Genomic DNA, 14,484 nt, shown 5'->3' on the forward strand with positions numbered 1-14,484 from the left:
ATTGTCAACAATTTTATAGAAAGTCCCAATTTCTTTAACCATAGAATGAATAATACCCACAGTGCCACATATTTCTGTTTAGATCTTTATGGATTCTTCTTGGAACTATCTACTGAAAACATTTAAAAATAAACTATCTAAGGGGTTCAAGGGTAGATCAGTGGTAGAATTCTTGCCTGCCATATGGTTCAATTCCCAGCCCATGCACTTCCCAAAAACAGACAAACAAACAAAGGAAAGAAAACAATATACAAAAATTCAACAAATGGTGCTGCAATAATGGGATACTTACATGGAAAAAGAATGAAATGTGACCCCTGCTGTACATCATACATAAAAATAAATTATCTAGAATTTTTAAGTCTTTCCTGGCTAACATGATATAGTATGAGAAGATGTGAAAGTTGACTGCTTTCTATTTATTTAGGTTTTTTCCAAATAATTTCCTTACAGTGGACTAACACTTACATCCACAGAGAATTAAAGCATACATGTAAAGTGTGAATTGACCTAAGTACAAATAGTAGAAAGGATACTTAGGAGTCATGGGTGAGTGAAGTCACTTTAACTCAGCATTGATCCTAGGTTTATCTGGACTTTCTTTAACAGGGTGTCTGCAACTCACACTTAGTACTGGAAGAGCCATCTTCAATTGTGCAGCTCGATTATAGCCAGAAAGTGCTGCTCATCTCTACTTTACAAAGAAGTCTGCTTTTTTACACTGAAGAAAAATCTGTCAAGCAAATTGGAGCACAGCCAAGGAAAACGTAAGCATCATAAGTGTTCTGGTTTGGTCTGTAGGTTGGGCCGGGTAACAGAAGGACTCTAGTTTTCCTAAATTTCCTGCTTGCTATGTGGAGCCCACAGCAGCTACCAGCCTGGAACTTTCCTTTTGGCACTCAGCCTTGCCTTGGAGGCCTGCCTGGGTATCAGGCAGAGGCAGTGTGGGTCCACGTAGGGAGGAACCTCAAGAACCTGTGGGCAAGGGTAGGACGGGCCACGGGTGGTCTGGCCTGTCTCCACTGCTGGTGCAGGCCTTGGGCTCAGGGTTGAGCACTCATGTCACACCAGAACCGTGGACTGGGCACTCTGTGCACTCCAGTCAGGCTGGGGAATGACTCAGTAAGCCTAACAGAGGGGAACCCTGCCATCATGGAAACCTGGAGTAGATGTAGACTTAACTGCTGGGAAGTGATACACAAGGGGCTGGGCATGTCTGCACAGAATTCTAACCAGGGCTGCGGGTAGAAGAGGGCTGGAAGGATAAGTGGTAGTTAGCCAAGAGGAGGAGAGGCAGGGCCCGGAAGGAGTGAAGTGTTGCAGGGTGAGAGATCACTTCTCGTTCAACCTGCTAGCTGGAGGAAGGACAGCAAGGAGAATGTGGGAAAAGGGTGACTCACAATTCAGAGTGCACCCCCAGCTCCCAGCCAGGAAAACAGGCTTGTAGAACTCTCTGCAGTCAGGATGCTTGGGAATGTGGGTAAATAGAAAAGTGGAGTTGATCTCTCTCTGTCCTAACAAGGGCAGGGTGGGGGTAAATGAACATCAACCCAGACAGTTTTTTGACTGGCTAGGGGAGGTGCAGGAGCTCCCATCTATGTCTCCCTTTCTTTTCCACAGTGAAGTGGCACCTGTGCCTGCAGGGAATCGGTGAGCAGGTGGCAGGCAAGGTGAGGGATGCCGACAGGATGTGAAGTGGGCATTGTGTAGAGTAGAAAAGCAGCCACTTGGAACCTGGTGAGATGCCAAGTACCTGTGAGCCCAAGAGACTGGTGGTGCTGCCCCAGATAGCTGTCGGGGAACTGGCTGAGGTCAGAGGGGTGGAGCTGCCACTCCACTGTGTTTGCCGTCCATTATTCTGTGTCCTGTCCTCTGGAGCAACACAGTGGGAGTTTATTCTCTTTCTCATATGGCAGCCTTCAGCTACTAAAAGATGCTCTCATACTTGCCCTTTGGCTTCTGTTTCCCATGCTGAATACCCCTTAATTCTGTCACAGTTTGGCCCTTTCATCACAGTAATCTCCCTGTTTGGTCCCTGGAAAACTCAGTGGAATTTGTAGCTTAGGTTTAGTGAGTGTGCAGAGTTCAGTACTGGCTTTCCCTCCACTGGAATACTCTTCAGCCTTCTGTTCCCTCTATCCTGGTTCATATGTTACCATCTTACTGCATTGTATCTTTTTGGAAGGAAGGTGAAACGTAAAGAGAGAGATTTTTCAATTCATTATCTTTCACATGGATCCTATGCCCAACAGTCCTTCCTTTAAAACCTCTCATGTTACTCTCGTACTACTGCTACTGCTTTGTGTATTTATGTAATCAGGTCTTGGAAACATTTATGGAAAATGCACTTTACTATGTGCCAGGTACTGGTCCAGGGTGTAGAAACAGTCAGTGTGTCCCCTTTCTTGCAGGGTGGTGCATTTTATTGAACGTTAGAGAGGTAGAAGGATAATGCACAGAATAAATGTAAAAGTGCTCAACCTTGAATGTCTTAAAGGCTTGCCTGCTATTGTGTATGCTTTCAGATTGTAGGTACAAAAGGGCATGTCCGGTCTGTGTCCTGAAAGCAGTGCTACATTTAACATTCATTCTCTCATTCCCAGTGTTCACTGGATGCCCGCTGTGCCCAGTGCCCAGCAGCACAGCAGTGAGTAGAGGACAGGAAGGATAGCAGAGTGAGGAGCTAAATGCTCAGGTTCAGTAAATGCTCTGAAGGGAATGGTCAGGGTGAAGTTTTAGACTCACTAAGATTCCATTAAATGAAATGGTTAGAGGAGCCTCTTTGGGAAAACGATATTTGAGCTGCAGCCTGTGGCATGGGAAGAACTGATGGCAGGATACTCTAGGTGCAGGAAACAGTTAGTGCAGAGGCCTTGGATTGGGCCAGGGCTTGGAATTTTCAAGGGTGTCAGGGGCCTTTGTGTAAAGTGAGGTTGGCAAGGAATGCCTGAGCTGTGGGGTGAGGATGTTGTCCTGAATTAGTTTAGGGGCCATGGAAAGCCACTGAAGGGCTCTGGCAGGAGAAAAACAGCTGAGTTACGTTTCAGAGGTCACCCTGGCCCTGGGTGAGAAGTAATGAAGAGGGCAGGAGGGAAACATGGGAGCGGGATGCAAGTAGGTAGTTGTGATAGAGGGAGGGAAGGATGGACGGAGAGTGATTTGGAGGCTGGTATGGATTGGATACAGGGGTGAGGAGAGGAGAGGAATAAGAAATGATGCCTGGGCTTTTGGCCAAAGCAACTAGATAGCTGGCAAAGCTGTCACTAAGAGGGTTCGAAGTGCTGGTGTGGGCCTGTGGGGTTAAAGGTGCTGGCCAGGTAGACAAATAGAAACAGTGTAAAGAGTTAAAGAGGCAGGTCTGCAGCCTGGGTGAGGCTGACAGTCCTGGCAGGGGCCAGTGTTTACTCATTCAGTGTGTAGAAATACTCGCTGAGTCTTTGCCCTATGTCAGGCCTCCTTCTAGATGGGAAACAGCTTTGGACAGACCAGACAGCTCTGACCTTGGGGACTTATATTTCTGCAGGGATGATGAACATGAACTGAGCACATGTTACAGAATGTTTGGGAACAGTCGGTCAGGGTAAGGATCTGGTGCATGATGGAGCAGGACAAAGGAGTGTGTCTGATAGATGAATAGACAGGAAAGGATTCTCTGGGGGGCGGCTTGAATCAGTCCCTAAGGAACAGGGCCACAAGCCTTGAGAAGACCTTGGAGAGGAGCTGGGGGCAGAGGAGCCTCATGTGAGTGTGTCTGAGGGGTAGCAAGGCCAGGTTGTGTGGAGGGGGTAGGGTGGGGGACGAGGAGAGGGTCCCAAGCCAGAGGACTTGTAGGCCCTGCTCAGGGCCATTTTATTCCAGCACGTTGGAGATCACCCTTGTGATTGTGTGGAAAGATTCCAGAGGGGCAGGAATGAGGCTCAGGGAGGCCAGAGAGGAGCCCCAGGTGAGAGACCTGGGAGCTCACATGAGGGGTTTGGTGCGTAGGGAGACATGGTTGGATTTGGGAATATTTGGGCAGCAGGGCTGACAGATTTGCTGATACTTTGCATACAGGCATTAGAGATGTCACTAGAGTTTGGGCCTGAATAGCTGGGTAAATGGAAAGGCCATTTATTGATACACAGAAGCCTGGGAGTGTTTATTATGTGTTTGGGGACAGGTAGCAGGATGGGAGGAGGAATTTAGATAAGTCTGTTGTGTGAACATATTCATCCCAGAGGAGAGCTAGATTGGGCAGATGGAGGGCGACTGGGACCTTGGGCATGGGTGGGGCCATAGCCATGCATTGGGGGCCCTTCCTGTTGAGACAATAGTTAAAGCCCTGGGCACGTGGTACTAAAAGCACACAGTACTTAAAGCCCATGTGGTTTTTTAGTAAAGCAAAGAGGTGGCCTCAGCATTTACTTGTCAGGAAGAAGAAATAGCATCAGAAGAGACTGGGTGTTGGGGACGTTCCAGAGAGGGCAGTCTCAAGGGCTGGAAGAGGAAGTGTCTCAAGGAGGAGCTGTCAGCCATGGCAGGAGCTGCGATGGGGCTGGAAGAATGGGCTACAGTGGACCTTTGGTTTTGGCATGTAGGCCATCACAACAAGGGCTCATGGGAAGCGGGGTCAGTGGGGTGGATGGCTGAGAGCATGATTGAGTGGGCTTAGAAAAGAGATTGAGGTGAGGGGAGTAGACAGTGAGTGTAGACAGGAATGCTGATAGAAGGGAATGCTGAAGTAGGGTGGTTCCTAGAGAGAATGTGTGGTCGACAGATGAATGGCAGGATGGCATGTTGTGTGTTGGGGGTGAGCCAGCAGAGGGAAAGATGGTGGTTCAGGAGGCAGTGCAGGCCAGTGCACACTTGGAGGCCTTATGTGGGTCACTCTTAAAGGCGGGAAAGTGGGGCAGGGGGTCCACAGTAGGCAGGTGAACCGGCACTCTTCCTGATGGAGTCTCTGAAGCCTTCTTTCTCAGACCCTGGCCACCCCAGATGGGTGTTGTATGGCTGCTGTCTTCCTTTTCCTCTCCTAGTGTATTTGCATCATCTTCTTTCATGTGTCAGAACCCTCTCCACCCCAAGGGCTGCATCTCCTCAAGCCCAGCCTGGGGATGCCTTCTTGTAATAGCTCAGGGCCATGACAGTGTCATCGAGCTGCAGTGGGGCCATACCAGGGTCTGCATTCTCAGGCACCACAGGCTGCTTGACATGTGGAAGTGCCACCTTCATCCCATGCCTGGTGGCCTCTGGGCAGTTGGCTGTTGAGATATTCACCATAGTTCTTTGGCACATTCCCTTGCCCATTTTAGATTTCCCCCATTTTGGGCTTCCTATCAACACTCAGCATTTCTGGTCCATGGCACCAATATTATGCTTAGAATTAGAAAACACTGTTTTATAGTTTGAATTTGTTAACCCAGAAAACACTCCTTTCATATCATTGTGACTCTTACGAGGAAATAAAGCTTCTTTTTTCTTTTGTTTTTGCATGGTCTCCAGGAATCGAATCAAACCTGGGTCTCTGACGTGGCAGGCAAGAATTCTGCCCCTGAGCCACTGTTGCACCACCCTAAGGCAGTCTTCAATGATCTTGAAATCATCTCCACTAAAATTTAAAAAGTACATTTAGAATCCTATAATGCCAAGGGTTTAATAATGGAATTTTAGTGTCAAATTAAGAAAGATATCAGCAAATGCTGCAAAATCACACTGGAAGTTGATGGTGGGTAGTGGAGTGGTGGGGAGGCTAGGACAATTGACAACATGCTCTGGCCAGTTACCCCACCCACAGCCACAGATTCCAGGAGTTCCTTTGAGCCTGCCACTCACAGACCCCTGCCTGCAGTGGTCCACTTAGCTTTCAAGTCCAGCCTTCTTATACCCTGGTCAGAATGAACATCCTTTGTCTGTCCTCCCCAGCACTGACCACGTGCCATTGCCATTGCTTATGGACACTCCTGCCCTGTGTTATGCCATGGGCCAAGGGCTTCATCTCATTTATCTTTGTTATGCCCACATCCCCATCCTCAGCATCTTACACAATATAGGAGCTCAGTAAGTGCTTCTTACAGTGAATGATAACGGTCATCTCAGGTAGACAAATCAAAATGGAAATGACAGAGATTTAAAAAAAAAAAAAATCTCTGGACCTTCTATTTAAGAGGTCCAGTAAATAGAAGGAAAATGGATTAAAGCATTGGATTCCCAAATAGGAAATTGACTTGACAGAAGAGGCAGGACCAGGAAGCTTGTGGGCTGCTAGAATTCCTCAGCACCTGGAAGTCCTCTCCAGCATGCAGCCTTGGGGGGCAGTAATCAAACACTATGCTTGTTGCAGAGCTGTCTGTGAGAGATCTACAGAGTCAAGCTCCAGGACCTTGGCTAGCATAGCCATCTCATTTCAAAGCCGAATTTGATATCTAGAGATCTTTCATGGACCCTCTCCAGAGAGCTAGTTCTTTACTGAGCTGCAGGGCCCTGGGGACAGCTCCCCAGAGGGAAGTGAGGCTGAGGAGAGAGGCCCAAACACATTGTGGTGAACAGGTGTGATGAAGGAGGTAGAGGTAGAGCTGTGAGCTGCCCACGGCTTAGAGCATGGTGGCTGAACCTTTGGAGGGCCTGCAAGGTCACCAGCATCACTTTTTGTGCTTTGTGTAGATGATCTCATCAGTCCTCACACCAGCCTTTGAAATGAGCATCATCAACCCTCCTTTCAAATTAGGAAACTGAGGTCCAGAGGGCTAAATAGCTGGGGGGGTACCACAGCTGGAGCTCGACCCTGGCCTCAGTCTAAAGTCAATGCTGCTTCTGCTGTTCAGAACCAGAGAGAGATTTGAAGAGAGAGTCAGCAGGAAGTAGATTCTGAGAGTAGAAGTTGAGAGTTGGCAAAGATGTGGAACAGTGGCAACTCATAAACTGCTGATTGGAGTGAAATTGTTATGATCACATTGAAAGAAAAATTGAAATTGTCTTCTCAACTTTTAAAATACTCTTACCCAACAATTGGACAATGCCGCTCCTGAAATATCCTTGAGAAACTTACACCTGTTTGCGCGAACAGATATGTGCGGAATGCTCATTGTAATATTGTTCAAAATAGTAAAAAAAAAAAAAAAAAAACTGATGACCAGATGTCCATCAACAGGAAAGTGAAGAAATAAATTATGGGATACTATCTAGTGGCAAAAATGAATGAGCTACAGCTTCTCTGTCAATAGGGATGAATCTTAGAAACATAGAGTTAGGTGGAAAAAAGCATGTTGCGAAAGTATGCATTTAGTATCATACCTTTTGTATGAAAGTAAAAGACAATACTCAATTATATAGTGCTCAGGGATACATAGATACATGGTAAAACTATGAATAAAAGCTAGGAAATAATAAACACAAAATTCAGTGTAGTAATCACCTCTGGGGGAGGGAAGGAGGAAGCAGGAACCATTAGGAACTGGAGAGAGCTCTTCAGTGAAGTGGCTCATGATTTATTTTCTAAGTTAGGGGATGGGGTCCCGGGTATGCATTTCATCATTAGGCTCCATAATGTGTGTGTGTGTATGTTACATGTGTCCTTTTTATATATCACCTATTTCATAATTTTAAAAATTTAATAAAAACATCAAACCTGGGAATACCAAGTAGGGAAATTGGTTTCTCTGATGGTTTTGAGAAATTCTGAAAGGACGGTAAGACAGGTCACTTAGACTCTAGAGTCAGAGCTCGTTCGGTCAAGATGTTGGTATAGACACAGCAATCTGACGTTAGCAAGAACAGAATTTCAGAATAGGGGAGGATGGCCAGACTTGGATTTTCAGCCTTCTGCTTCGGTTACCTGCTTTCTAAACTGGGAGTCCTGCTTTTGGTGAGGATTGAAGGAGGCAGTATCAATAAGGTGCAGGGTGCAGTGTGAGCCTTATGGGGCGCACTCAGCAACTGACAGTTCCCCTTCAACCACTTAATGGGCATGCACTTCTGAGGGCACCACGGGAATTGTCCTCTGTGGGTACAGGAATGGATGGAAGCTGGCTTAACTGACAAAAAAAAAAAACAAAATATAGAAACAGGAAAAACATCAGTTCTTATTATAGTTGATATCAGGGTTCTACAACCATGTCACTCTACATCAGTCTCTATTCCTGGGTTTTTCTTTCTCTTTTCCTCCTAATTTCAGGGCTGGAAAATTTGGAGCTTGTTTTATACCAGGACTTTGTAAGCAAAGTGATATAACTTTGTACGCATCCAGGCCTGGGCTTCGACTGTGGAAGGCAGATGTCCACGGGACTGTCCAGGCGACGTTTATCTTAAAGGACGTCTTTGCCGGAGGTGTCAGGCCTTTTGAACTGTACCCACGTCTGGAATCCACTGACAGAGGGAGTTGCAGCTTCCCGGAGAGGCACCTGGGGCTTATTTCCTGCTTCTTTCAAGAAGGCTGGGTGTTGAGTTGGAATGAATATAGCATCTACCTTCTGGACACTGTCAACCAGGTAAGTGACAGGAGTGCATGGCATTGGATGCCTGAAGCAGGGGAAGTTTATCTACAGGCTGCTCTGCCCCAGTTCTCGCCAAGTGGCAGAAGGAGCAGTATTGGTGCGGACACTTTACTTTTGCTGTTGGACCACTCAGTGAAATCACATGAAGTTTTGGTACTTTTTGCAAATTAAAATATTTAGTTTTGATATTCACAGCCCAATTGCCTTTCAAGAACTTGTGGTTTTTGTATTTAAACATAAAATGAAACTTGTTCTTTATAATATGTTTGGATTGTATTTTTTCTGACTTCCAAATTACTGTGAGCTCATCAAATGAAAACCCAAACATGACAAACAATAACATGGAAATAACAAACCCTGAGTCCCCCCCGGGGAACCACTGTCCCAAGAAGGCTGACTCGCTTGCCAACTGTCTTTCCACTCTGTCCTTTTACCTATTTTTTCCTTACTCAAATAAGCCATGTTATTTCCCACCTTTTTTTTAACTTTTCTTTACTTAATGATGTACTTTTCAACATCATAACATCATGGTAGGAAATTATTTGTTTAAATTGGGGTGAAAACAGATTAACATTAGAGATGAATTTAGGAACTCCTTTTAAATTTCTACGACTCTACTTTCAGTTTTCTCCAGATCTCTTAAGAGCAGCACTGTTGTACATTACTGCCCCGCATCCCAGCACCTCAGCTGGGCCCTGCCCACTTGTGTGCCCAAGAAGGCCAGATAACCCTCTTCTTTCATAGTTGGGCCTTTCAATAGAAAACATAGGGCTAGCTTGTTGGGACTGTGTTGGCAGAAAATTAAATGTCTAGTTCCTTTCATCTGCTCCTCCTTGAAGGCCCCTTAATTATGGTTATCAGCTGTGCCTGATAATTCCAGTTTAGTAGAAAGAAAACTGTCCCAAAGAGATTCTCTCCTGGCTCTGCCCCACCTTGATTTCCTTCTCTGTAAAATGAGTGGGGGTGGGGAGGAATAGGGTGTCACCAAGATGCCTTTCTGCCTTAAGTCTATTTCTTTGTTAAGGGGCACTTTGAAAGACAATTTTACCCTCCCCCAAGCTACAGAGAATTTAATTTTTCTCCTTAGCCTGGGTTCCTTTTGAACTCATGTGTACTTTTCAGTTAGTGGGGTCATGATACTTTGTAAGTGCATGTCAGTTCTTTTCATCTGAGCACTCACCCAGTGCTTTGTCTGACAGGTATAATCTCTTTAGACATGTGGAGACAGAGGGACTCTTCAGAATTACACGCTGCCCTGATCAGAGGTGCTGCCCTCAGAATCTGCACCACTATGTGGCGACGCCACATGATTGGCAGCTTCTTTTCTGCTACCTATTTTTTTCCTTTAACTTTATTTTGAAATGACTTCAGACTTACAGAAAAGTTGCAAAAACAATACAAAACAATACATAGAATTCCTGCACACTCTCCACCAGTTTTGTCAACTTTTGGCATTTTGCTTTATTTTGTTGTATCATCCCATCTACCCATTATTTATTTGTCTTTCTGCCTGTCTACTAAACATTTGAGATGAGGTGGCATCTATCATATGCCTCTAACAGCACTTGATTGGGCAGCTTTTTGAAACTAATGTCATGTTTCTACCTGGACATCAGAATTATTTAAATATTAACAAATACTTTAAACTCCTTTTACATGCTGAAATAAACTGGTCTCTTATTTGTAGTGTTGACTTAAAAGCAAAAATTCTTTTTTTATTTGGTGTGGACTCGGAAGTCCTGTGTTTTGTTTGCCATCTGCTTTCAGATGATGGTAGAGAAATGCTCTCTACTTTCATTCATTCACTCAAACACCATGAATGCAGTGCACACTAGTTTCTCCCACATAGAATACCCACTGTAGGGGCATCTAATCGTGTCAGCACATCATTCTGGATCAGAAATGACATGCCAAATGGAGGTTTATGCAAAGAGCTATGAGCTACTGAGGAGTCCTGGGTATTATAAAGAAGATAAGCTACTTAGGGAAAACTTCCTCAGGAGGTGGCCTTTGGATGGACTTGGAACTCTCCCAGTGAGCAAGGGACAGGAGAGGAATTTGTGCAGAGGGGGAGCAATGCATGGCTGAGGCACAAGCCATGGAGGTCAGGGATGTGGCTTAGACTGGCCCGACCGGTGTGCCCAAAGCATGGTTGAGCTGGGGTGGATAGGCAGGCCGGAAAGGGAAAGGCTGTGCTCTGCCAGGGAGGGTGTGCTCCATTTCTTAGGGAGCCAAGAGCAAGGCAAGAGAATGTGATACAGTTTGTAGAGTGGCTGAGAGGTAGGTAAGCCTCTGCCCTTGGTCATGTACATTCAATGCTAGTAACACATCTATCAGATCTTACCTAATTTTGATGGAATGCCTCTGAGAATTTTCAGAAAACGTCATAACAAAATCCAATAATTATTTGACTTAGTTGCGTTCTTGCATGTGCTTTTATGCTTTGAACTATTACTATTGTCTGGTTTTGTGATTTTTTTTTTTCCCCCGGACAGGCTACAATTGCTGGTTTGGAAGGATCTGGTGATATTGTTTCTGTTTCCTGCACAGAAAATGAAATATTTTTCTTAAAGGGAGATAGGAACATTATAAGACTTTCAAGCAGGCCTGAAGGACTAGCATCAATAGGTTTGTATTCATTTTAAGATGGACTATGTATACGATGGAAAATACTACACTCTGTTATATATAATTACAGGTTATAAAACCTGACATTATATTGCTAATTAAAACACTTAAATTATTTAAACAAGGAGGTGTTTGGAGGATTTCCTGTGGTTCTCAAGATACTGTTTCCAATACTTTTCTTGGAAGTCACTTCACTCTGAGGCTAAATGTTTGGTAGAGCTGCTTTCATAGGTGTAGAGGATGGAAATTGATTTACCAGGAAGAAAAAATCAGAAGCTGCTTCACTGACCCCAACACCTGTTAAGCCAGTCAGTATAGGATTAAAGCTACAAAAGACATGTGTCTGCAGAAGGCATCTTGCATCTCGGTTGTTTTTCACCCCACACGGTTCTTCCTGGTTGGGTGTCTCTGCTGCTAATTGGTTCTGGATCCAGATAAGCCCGAGTTCTCACTAGCAGAGTATCTCCATTTGTGGCATCCTACACACTCCATGCTGTGACATGCTTATTCACAGTAGTTCTGTGGTCATCGTCATCCTCATCACTAAGCACTTAGTATCAAGGAGCTCCCTAAATCCTTATACCCTCCCACGGGAAGCTGCTGGTTCCCTAGCCAAATGAATTGCCATCGCAGTGAAATGAGGTGCCCAAGACTCCTGAGCCAAGAGGTGGGGGCACACACAGGAGCATCTGCAGCCCCAGGGCTTCCCAGGCAGCCGATGATTCTCATGACAAACCTTCCTGGTCACACACGATGAGTCTCCCTGCAGACCATCCATCCCTAGGGCGACAGGGCCTTGTTGCTCCCTTGCCCACAGAATGTTCATGGGCCAGTCCCCAGGGCTCTTCATCAGCTGTTGCCAGCCTCCCTTGTGGGCTCCCATTGCCACCATCCTGTGGCGCCTGGGTGTGTGGGCACTCTCCAGACATGGCCTGCCTATGTTTGTACAGGCATCCCTCATCTCTGCCCACCCTCCCCCATGGCATTCCAGACCCAATCCAGAGGCCTACGGAGAGCAAGAGCGAGCCAGGCCAAGTGGCATGCCTCTGGCTTTAAACTCCCAGGGATAAGGTCGGCTGATAGGCATGACCCCATGGTCTGCTGCAGCATCTTACATGGAGACCTTACTTATTCACTCCAGCTTTTTGTCTTTGTAATGAGGAATACAAACAGAAAGTGTAGTTAATAGGGAAGTATGAAAAGGGCTTGTGTATTAGCTGAATATTTAGCACTTAAGAAGATAAAAATTTGATAAGCATTCTCCTTGCTCTAAAGTAAAAAAGAAAATAAACCTCTTTTAGTCAATGGTGTTTCTTTGGCTTTTTTTTTTTTTCTTTTTTCCTTGGCTTTTGAAGTAGACAGTGACTTTCAACATATTTTATCAGGTTAGTGGAAGTTGGGAAATATATTCCTCTCTCCTGGAATTTATAATCCCTTAAACCATAGAGGGATAGTTGCGATGACTATCATTCCAAAACCATAATTTTTATAGGAAGTGAATAAGCTCTGACTCTAGAGTTTAGGAGCTAGGAACTCCTAAAGCAATGTAATCTAGGGGCTGCATAGCTTACAGAAAGAAAGCTGACTTGGAGCACCGAGGCCAAGCTCCAGGCAGTGTTGTCTGCAGCCGTGGAAAGGAGCATTCCATGTTGTCCAGGAGGCAGTCACTGGCCACAGGGGCTAGTGAGCACGTGGAATGTGGCTGGTGCTAAGGACTCCCTCCCCATTGCCTGCCCCTCGTGCTGCTCTGCTCTCACATCTTACATTGACCTGGTTGCTGTCCTCATCCCCACATTTTTCTAGAGGGAAATTACCTTTTTTCCCTCCTTGAATTTCAAGACAAGATTAGATTAAGTATACATGTATTTTTCAAGCACTTTCGGCAATATTAAAGAATATTAATAGGCGCAGTATAACTATGAAGTCTTACTGAGCCCCTTTCCCTCCACAGGCATCTCTCCTTTGTAAATAATCTATTGATCAAAGTAGGAAATATTAGACTTAGTGGTATTGCCATGCTATGGAGTTACCTACAGAGACAGCTGTGGCAATCTGGCTCTGGTACTAGTTTTGTTACCAGAGCTTCATGGAGAGCAAAATCCATTTCTTTGAATTTTATGTGTGATTATTGTCACTTTACCTTTTATTGACTTATAATTTTGACAAATTTAGAACTGCTCAGCTCTTTAACAAGCTGGATCCTCAATTCCCTTTCTGACAACTGATACTTCGGGCTAACAGATCTGAACAAGAGTACATTGGTTTTCTCCTTTAATCAGTAGTAAAACCATACTCTTCTTTCTCAGCAAGAGACGGTCTGGAAATGTCAGGATGTGCCGAGGGAGTCAATATGCAGCATGCAGAGAAGACGCCAGGAGCCACGATTCCAGAGACAAGACTCAGAGGCTCTTCTGTAGCAAGCGAGCCGAGGAGCAGGAGCAGCTCGCTGAACTCCATCGACAGCAGCCCTGGGCTCCTGCCACCCAGGTTCCAAGCAGTCCCTGATCTCCGGAAGGGCATCCAGCCCTCCTCACAGAGATTCAGTGTAATCAGCTCTGAAGACTTTGACCAGGAGCTTGTTGTGAAAGCTATCAGAGTAAAAAAGAAGAAGAAGAAGAAGCCAGGTATATCAGTAGCAAAGGTTCAGCTCACTTTGGGTGCAGATTGACTAAACTAGCGATTTGTAAGCAGTCACCTTACTCTTTGGCAAAGTGTCCCATCTCCCCGTGCTAGAAATAGCACTTCTCATTGTAGTCAGCCTGTGGAAGGCCACTGAGCACAGGCCTCCTTGTTGGAAAGCAGGGAGGGCTTGAGAAAACAAATGTGGTCTTCCTCAGTATTTACAGTGAAACACTTCATACCTCAAAAAAGAATACATAGAGACACACCTATGTAAGGTTCTACCTGAGGTTTAAACAAAAATATAGCATATACCTGTGGCTACCACCTACTTAAAGGGTTGGGGTTCTGTACTTTTCAGTATGCCAATTAAATTTTTGGCTTAGCCACATGTATTATTTCTTAGACTAGAAATTTTATGGACATGATGGAAAGTCAGGATATATGAAGAAAATTTACATTGGCATCTAGGATAGAATACCTTCCTTGTATGTATGTAACCAAATATGGGATTTAACATTGGATTTTTTTTTTTATTTTAACCCCCTAGTGCCTTTGAAACTTCTCTAGCTAAAGATTGCTACCGTGTTGAAAGAAAATATAATTGGATTCTTAAGCATATTAATTAAAAATCAATTGGTCTGTCCTGGAGAAGAGCTAGGCTGAGTCAAAATTAAATTTAGTTTTTGAAGGAGGAGGGGCATCTCAGTGGATGATGTAGCCTGAGGCTTCACTCCTTGGCTTAATCGAGGGGGAAACAGAGAACTTA

At 45.0% G+C, this 14,484-nt stretch overlaps 1 protein-coding gene across 5 annotated transcripts in view; it reads left to right on the forward strand.

Annotated features, from left to right (window-relative positions):
- TECPR2 (tectonin beta-propeller repeat containing 2) overlaps positions 1–14,484 on the forward strand; it is a 130,646-nt gene that overhangs the window by 45,285 nt on the left and 70,877 nt on the right. For all 5 annotated transcript variants that reach the window (XR_013160523.1, XM_077123584.1, XM_077123587.1 and 2 more), the window contains exons 5-8: positions 610–767; positions 8,150–8,462; positions 10,964–11,096; positions 13,403–13,720. Coding sequence is in view for 4 of the 5 variants with exons in the window: in XM_077123584.1 (XP_076979699.1) it covers positions 610–767; positions 8,150–8,462; positions 10,964–11,096; positions 13,403–13,720 (922 nt within the window). In the remaining variant the exon portion in view is untranslated. The remainder of the gene's footprint in view (positions 1–609; positions 768–8,149; positions 8,463–10,963; positions 11,097–13,402; positions 13,721–14,484) is intronic.

Source organism: Tamandua tetradactyla, chromosome 12, assembly GCF_023851605.1.
Source record: "Tamandua tetradactyla isolate mTamTet1 chromosome 12, mTamTet1.pri, whole genome shotgun sequence".
Classification (NCBI taxonomy): domain Eukaryota; kingdom Metazoa; phylum Chordata; class Mammalia; order Pilosa; family Myrmecophagidae; genus Tamandua; species Tamandua tetradactyla.